This window comes from Thermobia domestica, chromosome 13, assembly GCF_964235325.1.
Source record: "Thermobia domestica chromosome 13, izTheDome1.hap1.1, whole genome shotgun sequence".
NCBI classification, from domain to species: Eukaryota; Metazoa; Arthropoda; class Insecta; order Zygentoma; family Lepismatidae; genus Thermobia; species Thermobia domestica.
The window spans coordinates 137,417,090-137,433,787 of NC_137466.1; the positions used below are offsets into that span (position 1 = coordinate 137,417,090).

Here is a 16,698-nt window from a genome sequence, read left to right on the forward strand (position 1 = left end):
ACTGTTTTTTGTATTCCCACTTTCGTATTCCATACCTAAGTGGTGTTGGCTTAAAACGAAATTTTAAACGAAGAATTTTAGTTCAATATATTTCCACCGTTGGCGCTGTTTCTCGAGGTAAAAATGAAAATTACAAACTGTTTTGTTTTGTTTTTAACAGATCGTTACAGATTTGAGACGGAAGTTATTCTTGGGACGCTGAAGCCATATCACATGTCTAATCCCCGCTGTAATAACCGTCTTTGCTCTACCAAGATTAATATTAAATCGAAAGTGGTAGTAAATTTCTAACACTTCCTGTTTGAGTAGATAGATTAGGAATATATTCTCGGAAAGCTACGTAGATTAATTGGAGAAAATAACTTTTCGTTATCTGTTACTGGTTTTACTCTATGGTTATAATCGGAAATAGTTTATATCTACCACTTTCGGATTTGAAATAAATCTTTTAGTCTAACGTCCCATGATTATGCTCTTTATATACTTTCGGTTTGAATAGAAGGTTAAGAATGGACATGGAACCTATTGTTCTGACGTTGAATCTTATGCAAAAAACCGCTTCTTTCTACCTCTTACCGGTTTTGGAGAGCAAGTTGGCTGAGTGCTTAAGCGCTTACGTCTTGGGGCATCTGGTTTGATCCCCGGCTAAGTTAGTTTGTGGTGGGCAACATCCTGTCCGTGGGATTTTTTGGGTGCTCCTTTTTCTCCCACATTCTCATTACACTAATTATTCTATCATCATTCACTTGCCTTAATCATCCATCTTCCTTAGAATAAAGGGCATAATTCTAAACTGAAATATTTCATTTCATTTTTCCTACCGTTTTTGCTTTGATACCTATTGACAGACGGGCAGACATAACTGTTCTAGGAGACTTCCCATACTTATACTTAACATAGCTTGGAAGTGTAACAAGTAAAGAAGGAAGAATACATCTAATGATACCATAACTAACATAATCTTACCTTGCAATGGTGAATATAATTCAGTCTGAAAGAAACAAAGTGACTGTTTAACCATGTAGTTGACAGCACAGCTATCAACTACAGCTATGGATGCGTTAATAGGAGAAGTAACTTGCTTGAATCACTGTTGCTGTAATCAAGTAGGAAGTTAAAGTTTCAAAAAATAAATATCCTTCAAGCTCTTCTTTTAAAAATACATACATAAATTAAGCTATTAATGTCAACAGTAATGGTCAATACTTGTCTGAAAGATCAGAAAATCCTTCATTGCGGTTTTCCTGACCTTAAGGAATCAATAATATATTGTCTTATTTACGAGAGGTCTTAAAGCTCACATGTAACACTTGGACACCAGGTAAATAAAAGTAAATTAAAAAAGCCATTATTAGACTATTCCTAATTACAACGAGTATTACGTAAATCCAAAAATCCAAATTACTTTCATGTCATTTTTAATTCTTGTACATGTATAAATATTTTTCTCCTGTAATTTTAATTAAATGACAAATCATAAGAAAAATATGAAGTGAGTAAATTTTAGCACTCCACAAAATATAATTTTTCGAGTTACATCTGCTAGGTAATATAATGTTTTACTAAACATAATCAAAGTATCAAACTATGCCTTGTTGGACGTTATTCAGTGAATGTTTTTATATCACTATGCAGTTTCAAGATGTAACTGTGTCCTCATCCGAAAAATGATTTTTTTTTACCTAAATTGATAAAAACAAATGGTAACCATAATCCAACAGATTCTTAAATTTAGTTTTCTAGCTCAATTAAGACCAATAATAATATACTTACTGGGAAAACCGAACATGTCATGATTTTGTGATTGTTCCGGGAACTACTGAAGCATACTCGTTACCAAACCACACTTAATTTAGACATATTATTAATGGACATTTCTTTTCTAACTCAAAATTGCTCATGGACATTTCAATGCAGCACATATCAAAATTGTAGACATAACGGAAATATGAATTTTTCATGACCTGTTAAACTCCAAATTTCTCTCCTAGAAAAGTTCAATTTTAGACTTGGATCACCTGGTATCCAAGCGGCCCATATAAATTTTTCCACATACAGAGAACTCATTGATATTATTAGATGCTTGATTCTCGCTGTTTTTTTAACTCCTTCGTGGCTAAGCGGTTAGCGTACGCGCCTTTGGCATGGGAGACCCGGGTTCGATTCCTGCCCGGATCTCATATAGCTTGGATTCCACGTTAATCAGTAGGTCTCGTCTCATATAGCCTCGCTGGTGAAAGGGACGTTAAACTCAAAATCAACTCAACTCAACTCGCTGTTTTTCCAACAGACTCTGATTTGTTTCTACACAGGACAATCCGTTTTCCGGTACAAATATACGGAATTCTCTTTCTTACTACAGAAATCAGTTCGGAGCATAGTTATCCATACGCTACATACGCACTGCCCTTAGATGTTACATCACGCCGTTACAGGATGTCTGGCATCTAACAGTCTTCCGTATATTACATACATATACATATGTTACATTCGTCAGCTATATGATATAGAAAAAAGAATATACGTCCATTTGTAGATGTATGTGAGATTCTGACCGCCTATGTTGTTTCATACAGAAAGTATGGATGGAACATTTATACGGAAAGTACAGGGTGATTTCTTTTTTAAACTCGTGGATTTCATTTGGGCCTACAATTTTTTAGAAAAGTCCGATTTTGATGCGGTTTGTGGCGAATGATCAAGGAAGAATGGGAGATTTATGGGACCATGTTTACTGGTTTAAATTCATCCGAGGTAATATCGGCCACGCCTCAAGGGAAAACGCAAATATCCGCCAGTGCACCTAACAATTTAGTCCAGTCAAATTAGGCACTTTTGGGGTCAAACCCAGACATTTAAAATAACAAAATGAAACTTGCTGGGATATGTAGTACGAGTTATGTTGTACTTCTGGCAAAAAATCTCCTAGAATCCCGTGACGGGTTTTGGAGCTATTACGTCATCAATATGGCTGCCGTCAAAATTCATAGTGAAACCTTTGAATGCATATAACTTTTCACGTAATAAATCCAAGACGTTCGTTTTTGTGAAGAACTAAAGAGAACTGATTGGAAAATTTGTAGATTAAATTATAGTAGTTAAATCGAAGGTTCCCTTTGAAATATTTCCACATAAACTGCAAAAATTTAGTTTTTTGAATACTTGTTTTGAAGTTTGCACGTAAATATCTTCCTGACTATAGATTACTAATACATGTAGTTTGCATAATGTTGTAGGCCATTTTATTAGCTTTTAACTGACACCAGCTTTACTTCCCTACCAAAAGAAGTAAGGGAGCTACATGAATTTAAGTTGTGAAGCATGCGATCCGCAACGAGTGCTGGATGAGCATAAAGTCTAATTCTATTTACAGATTTATAGCAAATGATCAGAGATTTTGTAGATTTTTTTTTACTAGTTATTCGGTTAGAGTGGATAAAGAATTTATGTACCAGCTATGACAACTATTTCGATTCAGCAAAGAGTGGACATATTTATCTTCAAGAAATGCTTACTTTGGAGCAGAAAATGAATCAGGATGAATATCAAAAAAATCTGCACACGGTTCTTTACAATTCGCGGATCAAGCAAATTTTGGGCTGGTGTTTGGATTTGATATGGCCATAGAGCAGATATTGGTGCGTTCAATGAACAGTGTAGAGGCTTGACTCATTTTCGTTGTATATCCGCATCTACACTTGCAAAATGGGTGCACACAAGATAAGATCTAGCGTACACACACAAGATGGGTGTACACAAGATGGGTGCCAATAAGATCTAGCGTAGTAGAGGCTATTGAAGAAGTCGCCGGAGTGCATAGCACATCTTCAGAACAACACATCGATCTAAGATTGTCAAGACAGGAGCGAAACATAACAATTACAAAAAAGTTGCTAGAGTGGCTTTGTCCCACCAGCCTTTCAAGAAAGCTTCATCTGAACTTGTGTCCCTTTCCAGCGGAATTATTGGAGACTGCTGCGTAAATTGCGATCAAGCTAACGAAATTGGACTTGCTTCTCTCAAGAATAATGTTCGTAAACTCTTCAACTAAGTTCATTTCCGGCAGAAGAATATAATCAAGTCATTGGCTACAGTGAACAAGGTTGTCCAAATAAACAACGAAGACATCGTAGTTAACTCAAATCAGCTTTTTTACAGAATGTTTTACATTGTGTGTAGTGAAAAAAATCTGTTTTTTTTTTTTTTTGTCTTATGAATTGACAGCACAATTACCATCACTGTTTGACGATATCTCAATGAAAAAAGGCAATAAATAATCTCTCCTTCAAATCGTTAATACAATGTCTAGCTATTTTTCTATATTAAGCAATGCAACATATACAATTGACGATGGTTATTTCGTGCACAGAGTTATTTTGCAGTGCCTAGCTACTTACAGAAGTAACTGGACGCAATATGTGACATACATTATGGAGCATTACGAAAGTTGCCACATAGTATTTGATGGCTATGAAAGAAGACCCAGCATAAAAGATGTGACCCACTCACGAAGAACAAAGTTACGTACTTCTGTTGAGGTAAATGTCGAAGATGATGTTGAGATTTCAAGATGTCTCAAGAGGATTTCCTCTTAAACCACATCAACAAAGCAAGATTTATAAATATTTTAAAGAGCTATCTGACAGCCGCTGGATGCCATATGTCATGTATCAAGCAGTTGCTGACGCAGTTACACTTATTGTAGCAAAAAAATATGGAAGTAGCTGTTACAGATCCCTTGATACTTGTTGGAGGAGATGCAGATCTCGTTGTACTGTTAATCGCACATGTGACAGATCAAGTATTCATGGTAGTGTTCGGAAGGACTGGGAAAAAAGATCGCATATACAACATTCGACAGATACAGATCCAATTAGGTCCAATGAAATAGTATGTGCTTTTAATTCATGCATTCACCGGGCGTGATTCTACTTCTGCTCCTTTCAGAAAAGGAAAAAATATAGCTTACAATCTACTTTCAACAAATAAGGAGCTTCGTGATCATATTAATGTCTTCAATTCTTCTTTATCTCCCCCAGATGCGATTAGTGTTGTGTATGAAATATTCTTTCTAGCTATGTAAGGGGCAAAGCAAGAAACGAATCTTGGTACAGCAAGAAATCATATTTATTTGAAGACTGTTTCCAAGAAGAAAATCGATGCGGATTTCAACCTTACAGCAAGGGCGCCGATCCTGGGGGGCCCGCCCCCCAAGGCTCATGTGGGGCCCCTATTGAATTTATGAATATACAATAGTTGGCATAATTTGAATGCAATTTGTCTTAAAATCCTCATATATATATATATCTTCTGCATCTAAATGGGCCCCCCAAATTTACAGAGAAATTGCCTTACAGTGCTTCCTCCGACCTCAGGTGCAGCACATCAGCATTCCTTGCGTGTTTATTTACAAGTGCTACACTGGAAATATGTTGAACTACCTCTTACAGAATGGGGTTGGAAAGTGCGAAACAACAAACTTGTACCAGTTACAACACTTGAACCAACTATTCCTGAAAGCCTTCTAAAGCTAGTTATGTGCAAGTGTAAAATTTCATGTGAAAGAAATCGTGAGTGTAAAAGCAATAGGCTGGACTGTTCATCTATGTGCAGTCAGTGTGCGGGTTATGGTTGTAGTAATAGCCAAATGACGATTGAAGAATGTACGGATGACGAGACAAACATAATAAATTCAACATGTGCTAATGAAAATGACATTGACATTAGCAACGAGTTAAATTCTCCACAAGCACAACGTAAGCGTCTGAACTAAATGTGAAACAACAAGTGTTGTATGTTTAGAGTATATATTTAGAGTATTACCTTGTCTACGCTAATTTATATTATCATCATTTTTGAAGTGCTTTTTATTATTAAACACTGTTTTCGTTCACTTTAGCTCTACATACTGCTATATAAGTGTTGATATAAGAATTTCAATCTTCAATATTATTTCGTACGTTACTCATAACGGCAGTGTAAATATTTAAGTAGTGCAAAATCTTGTTTCAACAATTTATTGAAATCCCAAATGATAGAATTCAAAATAGCTATCATAGCAGGTTCATACCTTCCTTATCCACTCCAACGAGGTAGCTGGTAAAAGAAATCTACAATACCTCTGACCATTTGCTATGAATCTGTAAATAGAATTAGACTTTATGTTCATTCAGCACTCGTTGCGGATCGCATGCTTCACAATATAAATTCACGTAGCTCCTTTACTTGTTTCGGTAGAGAAATAAAACTGGTGTCGGATTAAAGCTACTAAAATAGCCTACAATATTATGTCAAAAACGTGTATTAGTAATCTATAGTCAGGGAAATATTTACGTGCAAACTTCAAAACACGTATTCAAAAAACTGAATTTTTGCAGTTTATGTGGAAATATTTCAAAGGGAACCTTCGATTTAACTACTATAATTTAATCTACAAATTTTCCAATCAGTTCTCTTTAGTTTTTCACAAAAACGAACGTCTTGGATTTATTACGTGAAAAGTTATATGCATTCAAAGGTTTCACTATGAATTTTGATGGCAGCCATATTGATGACGTCATAGTTCCAAAACCTGTCACGGGATTCTATGAGATTTTTTGCCAGAAGTACATCATAACTAGTACTACATATTCCAGCAAGTTTCGTTTTGTTATTTTAAATGTCTGGGTTAAAACCTAATTTGACTGGACTAATTGGAATCAAGTGCGATGCGGTGTGAAGATTTGAATTTTCTTTGTACATGGAAACTTCGCCAAGGTCAGTAAGAATAAGAAATAGGAAACTGGGCCGTTGTATTGGGAATTGCGCTGTACAATTCTGTGCTACTGTGTGAGTATAATTAGGACACAGTGAGAATAGTGTACTTTTTGGAGCAACATGAGTTTATCCTTAAAAGATTTTTGTAAACGGAATCTGTTGTTGCTTCTCGAAGGTGATTTAGAAACAAATTTGCCTCACGTTCTGCCCCAGATAATAACATAATATACCAATCGTCGCTAGTGAATAAATTGGAAGAAACAGGATCGCTTCTGACAAGTAAACCTTACGTTTGGGTGAATCGAGTTGCTGACTGAGACATATCTGAAAAAGTAGTAAAAAATGTGGTTAGTATTTCAGTGAAGTTGTAGGTGCGAAGCTCCAGGGGTTTAGGAGATACAGCTACCAGAACATCACATGGAAGTACAGAATAGTCTTTATACAGTTGGAGGTAAAATCTCTGTAAGACCTCTTGTAACGACAAAAGGTGAATAACAAATATATGGGTACATATTAGGACTAGGGAGAAGTCATATAGTAAGGGTATACCTGACGGCGCCCATCTTGAAATCCGCCATTTTGAATTAAGGTTAAGTTTTTAAAATAGGAATAGGGTCATGTGATACATGATTTAAGACGCAAATTTAACCAGAAGAACAATGGTGACGTTAATTTTTATTTACACGCAATTGGTAAAAAGTTACAGGGAAATTAAATATTGTTACAGCATATGTATTAGTCCTTTAGCGCACCTTGTAAATTTTGTGTTAATGATAATAATTAAATAAAAAGCAGGTGGATAAATATTAGGTCTATGGTAAGAGTTGCCTTGATGGCGGCCATGTTCAAATCCGCCATTTTGAATCAGACAAAAGCTTTAAACAAAACGCATAACAGTGACACCTTATTAATAGCAAATTTTACCATAAATCCAACGCTATAACCATTTTTGCTTTATCATTAACCAGCATTTGTTACGCCACCATTGTATTTCTGATTAGCTTCTAGCCCAAGTCATCCTTTGCATTACTCTATTCCCATTTAATTTTGTGCTGGTTAATGATAAAGCAAAAATGGTTATAGCGTTGAATTTATGGTAAAATTTGCTATTAATAAGGTGTCACTGTTATGCGTTTTGTTTAAAACTTTTGTCTGATTCAAAATGGCGGATTTGAACATGGCCGCCATCAAGGCAACTCTTACCATAGACCTAATATTTATCCACCTGCTTTTTATTTAATTACTATCATTAACACAAAATTTACAAGGTTGGCTAAAGGACTAATACATATGCTGTAACAATATTTAATTTCCCTGTAACTTTTTACCAATTGCGCGTAAATCAAAATTAACGTCACCATTGTTCTCCTGGTTAAATTTGCGCCTTAAATCATGTATCACATGACCCTATTCCTATTTTGAAACCTTAATTCAAAATGGCGGATTTCAAGATGGCCGCCGTCAGGTATACGGTTACTATATGACTTCTCTCTAGCCCTAATATGTACCCATATATTTGTTATTAACCTGTTCGTCGTTACAAGAGGTCTTACAGAGATTTTACCTCCAACTGTATGAAGACTGTTCCGTACTTCCATGTGATGTTCTGGTAGCTGTATCTTCTAAACCCCTGGAGCTTCGCACCTACAACTTCACTGAAAAACTAACCACATTTAGTACTACTTTCTCATATGTGTCTCAGTCAGCAACTCGATTCACCCAAACGTAAGGTTTACTTGTGAAACACATATGAGAAAGTAGTACAAAATGTGGTCAGTATTTCAGTGAAGTTGTAGGTGCGAAGCTCCAGGGGTTTATGAGATACAGCTACCAGAACATCACATGGAAGTACAGAATAGTCTTCATACAGTTGGAGGTAAAAGCTCTGTAAGATATCTTGTAACGACAAAAGGTGAATAACAAATATATGGGTACATATTAGGGCTAAGGGGAAGTCATATAGTAAGGGTATACCTGACGGCGGCCATCTTGAAATCCGCCATTTTGAATTAAGGTTAAGTTTTTAAAATAGGAATAGGGTCATGTGATACATGATTTAAGGCGCAAATGTAATCAGAAGAACAATGGTGACGTTAATTTTGATTTACGCGCAATTGGTAAAAAGTTACAGGGAAATTAAATATTGTTGCAGGGAATATAAACAAAACGCATAACAGAGACACCTTATTAGTAGCAAATTTTACCATGAATCCAACGGTATAACCATTTTTGCTTTATCATTAACCAGCACAAAATTAAATGGGAATAGAGTAATGCAATAGATGATTTCGGGCTAGGAGTTAATCAGAAATACAATGGTGGCGTTACAATGTTAGTTCTTTGATGCTGTACTTGCACGCTATTTCGTTGTTTTTCTTGTATCCTGTTCACATCTATTTCTCGCTCGCTATTTAAAACTTTTGTCTGATTCAAAATGGCGGGTTTGAACAGGGCCGCCATCAAGGCAACTCTCACCATAGACCTAATATTTATCCACCTGATTTTTATTTAATTATTTTATTATCATTAACACAAAATTTATAAGGCTGGGTAAAGGACTAATACATATGCTGCAACAATATTTAATTTCCCTGTAACTTTTTACCAATTGCGCTTAAATCAAAATTAACGTCACCATTGTTCTTCTGATTAAATTTGCGCCTTAAATCATGTATCATATGACCCTATTCCTATTTTGGAACCTTAATTCAAAATGGCGGATTTCAAGATGGCCGCCGTCAGGTATACCCTTACTATATGACTTCCCTCTAGCCCTAATATGTACCCATATATTTGTTATTCACCCTTTGCCGTTACGAGAGGTCTTACAGGCGTTTTACCTCCAACTGTATGAAGACTATTCTATACTTCCATGTGATGTTCTGGTAGCTGTATCTCCTAAACCCCTGGAGCTTCGCACCTACAACTTCACTGAAATACTGACCACATTTAGTACTACTTTCTCATATGTGTCTCAGTCAGCAACTCAATTCACCCAAACGTAAGGTTTACTTGTGAGAGAGACAGGGAAGCATCGAACCCTGTAGGCAGCTCTTGTGGAAAATGTCATTTATTGACTCCTTAGGTCACCCAAGAAATCTCTACGTTGTTTGTCGCAAGAAATCGGCTGTAGCTATTTAACATGGGATTTTTGGGTGTTACCGCTAAAACTTAATTTGTATTCTGACTAACACTTAATTTGTATTCTGCAATTTCGCTTCAAAAATCCAAACCTCATTCCAATTGCAAGGTACACTGGCGAATATTTGCTGTTTTTCATGAGGTGTGGCCGATATTACCCTGGATGAATTTTAACCAGTAAACATAGTCCCATCCTTACTTGATCATTTGCAACAAACCACATGAAAATCGGACCTCAGTTAGAAATCCTAGACCCAAATGAAATCTGTGAGTTTTAAAAGTATCACTCTGTATTATAAAACATGCGTTTTCAGTTATACGTTTGCTGTACGTTAAGTCTAAAAACTACAGGATTTACAAATGTAACATACGTTTTTACGTACACCTCATACATTTTTTCTCAGTATAAAGAACGATACATTATATTTTATTGAAAGGGTTGTCCTTCGGAAGCTTTTCCCACTTTTCGGGTGACACATGGATTCCATGATGAAATGAGAAAAGAGAAAAATGAAAAGAGAAAAACATCATTTAACAAAGAACAATATAAAAAATGAAAATAATATTTTTTCATCGTGTGTATTCACTGTCGTTGGATCCTAAGTTCAAGTCTTTGTTAGTTGGCTAAACAAAGTAAACTGCGAAAAAATGATCAAACTGGAAAGTTCAGGAAAAAAACGCTCAAATACTTGTGACTATGGAATCTCATTATCCACAAACGATACACTGAATAAAATAAACACCAAAGTAGAATGAATATGCATAATGTGATGTTCTTAAAATTGATTTACCCAACTGCCACCGAATAAAATACATATATTAGATATCACGGCCGGATAAGACAAAAACACAATACGAATAAAGAAACAATGCACAATGGAAATTTTGATCGCCAACTTGGAAAAGAATAATAATAAAAGAAACAAATCGGATTGCAAAACAAGAACTTGGCCCAGACTTAGCGCCCCCCACAAACATAACTACATAATGATACTGTCTCGCCTTGGTATTACCAATTTCTGCAATCATAAATCAATCAACTAGAAATTCCGAACAGCAACTAGAAACAATTATTTTAATATAGGACAACTAAACTACAAAATTACTTTTGAAATAACTAAAGAAGTGGAGATGAACACTTTCTCTTTACACAAACAATTATAAAACAAATAGTAGCCTGAAAAAAGAAATGAAATCTTTGAGTTTTACGTCCCACGGTTATGCCGGTTAGGCTAAAGGAGACGGTGATGATGAGTAATGAATGAAATGAAAAAAGTGGGAAGAAACGGGAAAACCCCGGGAAAACCCACGCACACGATGTTTATCCACCACAAAGTTCACTTGGCGGGGGCTGGGATCGAACCCAGGACCCCAAGCACCAGAGATGAACGCTCTACCACTGAGCCATCGCGGCCCCTTAGTAGTATGAAAACACCAGATTTTAAACATTGTTATATTTTATTATATTCTTCTCAGATCGAAGAAAAGCAAAGAAGAAATTTTAATTTATAACATTTCTATGCGTATATATAATGTTCGAAGAAACAAAAAACAGCTCTGTATAGCAATTTGCTCTTCGATTTATGAGACTCCTCTCAAATGCTTTTTTGCTGGTACAAAATCTGACGTTTTCAAGGCAATGGATAATTGTGTTCATTTCACTCTAATCTCAGATCTTACATTGATATTAAAACCAACTGATAGAATTTAATATATGTTAGTGTCATTTTCCGCTACAGCACAACTACTGGCCTCTATTAGACAATAGCAAGAATTAATTTAAGCACCTAATATTAACCTATGCGTTAAGCATACAAGAATTACCTAGAATGAGAAGGCTTAAGGTCCAAAATTATTTTTACCAAGCGGTAACATGGATATTTGTACCATGGATACAAGATGCCCATAAACTCTATTTCACTTTTACTATTATTTTTTTAATGCTCAAAATTAAAATTCATGACATATAAATAAATCCAACTAGTAAAGATTTTATCTTATTTTCTTCCTTACTTCTTTAATCCTGTAGCATCAAACAGAATTTCCTTCCTCCTCTTTTTCTTCAGTTTCTTGAACAGTAATCAACTTCTAGAGATACACTATGTGATCAAAAGTATCCGGACACCCCCAAAAACATACGTTTTTCACATCAGGTGCATTGTGCTGCCACCTACTGCCAGATACTCATTATCAGCGACCTCAGTAGTCATTAGACATAGTGAGAAAGTAGAATGAGGCGTTCCGCGGAACTCACGGACTTTGACCGTGGTCAGGGGATTGGGTATCACTTGTGTTAGAAGTCTGTACGCGAGATTTCCACAGTCCTAAACATCTGTAGGTCCACTGTGTCTGATATGTGGTGAAGTAGAAACGTAAAGGGACACGTACAGCACAAAAGCGTACAGACCGACCTCATCTGTTGACTGACAGAGACCGCCAACAGTTGAAGAGGGTCGTAAAGTGTAATAGGCAGGCATCTATCCAGACCATCACACAGGAATTCCAAACTGCATCAGGATCCACTCCAAGTACTATAACAGTTAGGCGTGAGGTGAGAAAACTTGGATTTCATGGTCGAGCGGCTACTTATAAGCCACACATTACGCAGGTAAATACCAAATGATGCCTCGGTTGGTGTAAGGAGCGTAAACATTGGGTGATTGAACAGTGGAAAAACGTTGTGTGGAGTGACGAATCACGGTACACAATGTGGCGATCCGATGGCATGGTGTGAGTATGGCAAATGCCCGGTGAACGGCATCTGTCAGCGTGTGTAGTGCCAACAGTAAAATTCGGAGGTGGTGGTGTTATGGTGTGGTCGTGTTTTTCTTGGAGGGGGTTTGCACCCCTTGTTTTGCGTGACACTCTCACAGCGCAGGCCTACATTGATGTTTTAAGCACCCTCTTGCTTCCCACTGTTGAAGAGCAATTCGGGGATGGCGATTGCATCTTTCAACACGATCGAGCAAATGTTCATACTGCACGGCCTGTGGCGGAGTGGTTGCACGTCCATAGCATCCCTGTAATGGACTGGCCTGCACAGAGTCCTGACTTGAATCCAATAGAACACCTTTGAGATGTTTTGGAACGCCGACTTCGTGCCAGGCCTCACTGACCTACATTGATACCTCTCCTCAGTTCAACACTCCGTGAAGAATGGGCTTCCATTCCTCAAGAAACCTTCCAGCACCTGATTGAAAGTATGTCTACAGGAGGGGAAGCTGTCATCAAGGCTAAGGGTGGGCCAACACCATATTGAATTCCAGCAGTACCAATGGAGGGCGCCACGAACTTGTAAGTCATTTTCAGCTAGGTGTCCGGATACTTTTGATCACATAGTATCGATTATATATTGTAATTTTTATTATAAAAATGCACAATATTTAGCAAGAAATATATTAATACTTAACAATCAAAAGAAGTCATCTGATACAAACTGATTTGGCAATTACCAAGTACTTTAAAACCGTCTGGAATTGTGGATTTCTAATTAGGCAAACGTTATTCGTGTTCAGAAGTACAGTTTGAAATCAGTATTTTTGAAAATTGCAATTAGATTGAGAAATCTTATTTAATATTATTGTATTAAATTGATTAAAAATAAGTTAATCTCAAACACTGTAGATTGAACATTCAATAGAATGAGATTGATATTTGTAGTTTGTTGTCATCTAACATTTTTTAAAAAATATTTTTATCAGATTTTGTTGTGCGTTTTATAAATTAAAAATTGTATTTCTAATACTCAAACTCAGTGTCTTTTTATTAAATCAAGTAATTTGATTTAATTGGTTGAGGTTATTCACCTCACAACCTATTCTAGGTAAAATAGAAAATCTTTTCTAATACTGCTATTGCTTCGTAGGAAATTAACTAAAATGAACTCATGTAAATATTGTTTTCTAGATATTTTATCATAAGATTTTATTAACTAAGTTTTGCTGTTTCAATAATCACATCCTTTCTTTGCGAAATTAACTTTATACTTGAGTGAAAGTCAACACTGTTGTTCCTAGTGAAGCTAAATTACAGGAACACTTTTATTACAGTAGTACAAAATACAAAGTAAAATTTGAAGCTTGTTATTTTAAGCGTATACTGTGCTCTCATTGATTATCTATCCATTTCCCTAAAGACCTGGATTATCGCGGGGAAACAAGATTCCACAGATTGAGAGTTACATAGCTTTAATTAATCGGTACCCTCAGTTTAATATAAGGCTTGGAGACCTGAACTTTGAACCCGTGGAATCGACTACAATTCCGTAAGGCTAGCACGATGAATATAGGCAATATGTTTATATGAAAAAGTTTAACATGTGCGAATTTAGTTTGCATATCCAGCTGTTGTAAAACTTAGGCCAAACCGAACTCAAATTATTTATTTAAACTTGATTCCATAGCCAATTACAATTAATTGGTTTACCCATCAGGAATTGAAAGTCAAATCTGAGTTAAAAATAAAATCGACTTAACTATGCACTGCAAATAATTGATGGTCATACATGGAGACTCGAAATTAAATTGAAATTTAATTATTTAGATTCGATTCAACCTTTATAACAGAACTTCATCAAATACATTACGAGATATTATCAGGCTTCTCGCACATTTCCATTCTACAATTTTTTCAGAACTTTTCCCTTCCACTAATTATTATCTATCTTCTTGAGTCTAAAGGGCACTAAATTAAAAATTGTATTTCATATCTATTGAAAAGTGATAATAAAAACTATAAGGTAAATAAATAAATGAAATAAAAGAACTCTACTGAACATTAAGAAAGAAAAATTTATTTTTCTTTCAATCTATATAAAAATTTCATTAAGTTATACAGTAAAACAGGCATACAATTAAGATAGAAACAAAAGAAAAGGAAAACAAGAGAAACTGAAGCTATTTATCCTCACTTCTGGGCAAGACTTTCAACCAAATTCCATTGGATGCTTCCAGAACAAGTGAATCTTGTTTAAAAGTTAAAGGAATTTCTGTTTTCTCTGATACGTGAAATTCATACTTGGATAACATCGAAACTAATCCAACTTTTATTTGCATTAAACCGAATCGCAGACCTGCAATAAATTTCAAAACATTAAGTATATCTTAGTAAATATATTTAGCATAATTTTGTGCATAGAGAGAAAGTACTCATTGTGCATAGAGAGAAAGTACACCTTAATGGTGATGATAATCCAAATTCGTTTAGTTCGCCTTGTCTGTGCCGTTCTTCGATTATGCTGCCACCTGGTGGTACCAAAGGAAACATTGGTAGAAGAAAAGAAAGAAGAGAACTGAAGAGTGGTTCCCAAAAGTTACACAATTGCGACTGCGCTTAAACGCTAAAGTTAAAGGTGATATTTTACAAACAGTTTGTGGAAATATACAATTAATATTTTAGTGTATTTTACTATCACATAACTAATTAATATTAATTTAAAATTTTACCACACCCAGTCTCGTGATCGAAAAACAGCTGGAAAAGAGAGACTTTATGAGGAACAAAGAATAATTGCGCGCAGAAGTTCACAATGAAAGGCGAACACAAATTGACTGTTCGCCGACAATGACATTATGCAGTTCGTCGTACATAGAGTTGAACGAAAATACGCTAAATGCAATGGAGATACGACATTAACATTCCGTTTCCTTGGCAGAAGAGGCAGTATGAACATTTAATATTAGTGGATGAAGTGGATCGCAAGAAAGGTACGGACTTGTGCTTAGAGATTGGACATTCTCACGTGTAAGACAGGCCTGAGACAATGAATATATTTAATATTTTAATTTTCGAATATTCATCCTACGAATCAATAATATTTCAGAGGCAAACGTTGTTAAACTATCGTATGTAATATAACAGGTATTTTTAATTTTAATAATAAATAGGCACTAAACGTGTATGTGTTTTCTATTCTATTTCCAGGGAAACGTATCAAATATGATGTAAGTGCATGACATTTATTGTGACAAGTATGTGAGAGTAGATGATAATTTCACATGTTCTCAAGAGTACATTTTAGATCGTCTAACAAATGCTACCTCCCGAAACTGGACCGTAGACCGTTAAGTTGAGCGCATTAATCAGATTCATACAGTGGCGACCGGAGAGAAACATAGTAAGTTCCGAACCTGCAGGTAATACAGTGCAAGGCTGTATTGACCGGGGCGAGGAACCGGGCAGACCCTGTGGGGATTACTGAATGGTGAGAATGGTTTGTCCGTGACGCGCGAAACCGTGCCGTCGTATAATGTAGTTCCCTCACAGGGACGAAGACTCGTAAAATAGAGCACGAACAGGGACGAAGACTCGTAAAATGGCGCCTGAACAGGGACTCGATCCCTGGGCCATAGACGGTTAAGTTGAGCGCATTAATTAGACTCATACAGTGGCGACCGGAGAGAGACATAGTAAGTTCCGAACTGCAGGTAATACAGTGCAAGGCGGTATTGACCGTGGCGAGGAACCGGGCAGACCCTGCGGCGATCACTGAATGGTGAAAAAGGTTTGTCCGGTTGCTTCAAACCGTGCTGTCGTATAATGTCGTTCCCTCACAGGGACGAAGACTCGTAAACTTCGGAGTTTATCTCATTAACCATGTTGTATGAGGTATGATGAATCATTTTATACGAACAAAGTAATAAGCTTACATCAAATACGAATCAATCTCCTTCAAAGTACCCCCTCTTGGCTTGTGATGCACTTGTTTCCACAATTGGAAGCACTTCTGGAAATCTTCTTTCTTCAGAGTCTTCAACTGCGCTGTCGTCACCATATCAATGTCGAGAACTGTGTCGAAACGTC

At 36.2% G+C, this 16,698-nt stretch overlaps 1 protein-coding gene across 1 annotated transcript in view; it reads right to left on the bottom strand.

Moving 5' to 3' along the window:
• Positions 1 to 14,667: 14,667 nt before the first annotated feature.
• LOC145667769 (uncharacterized) overlaps positions 14,668 to 16,698 on the bottom strand; it is a 78,684-nt gene continuing 76,653 nt past the window's right edge. Inside the window, exon 9 of the mRNA XM_081735209.1 lies at positions 14,668 to 14,968. Within this exon, the coding sequence (XP_081591335.1) occupies positions 14,793 to 14,968 (176 nt within the window). The 3' untranslated portion in view covers positions 14,668 to 14,792. The remainder of the gene's footprint in view (positions 14,969 to 16,698) is intronic.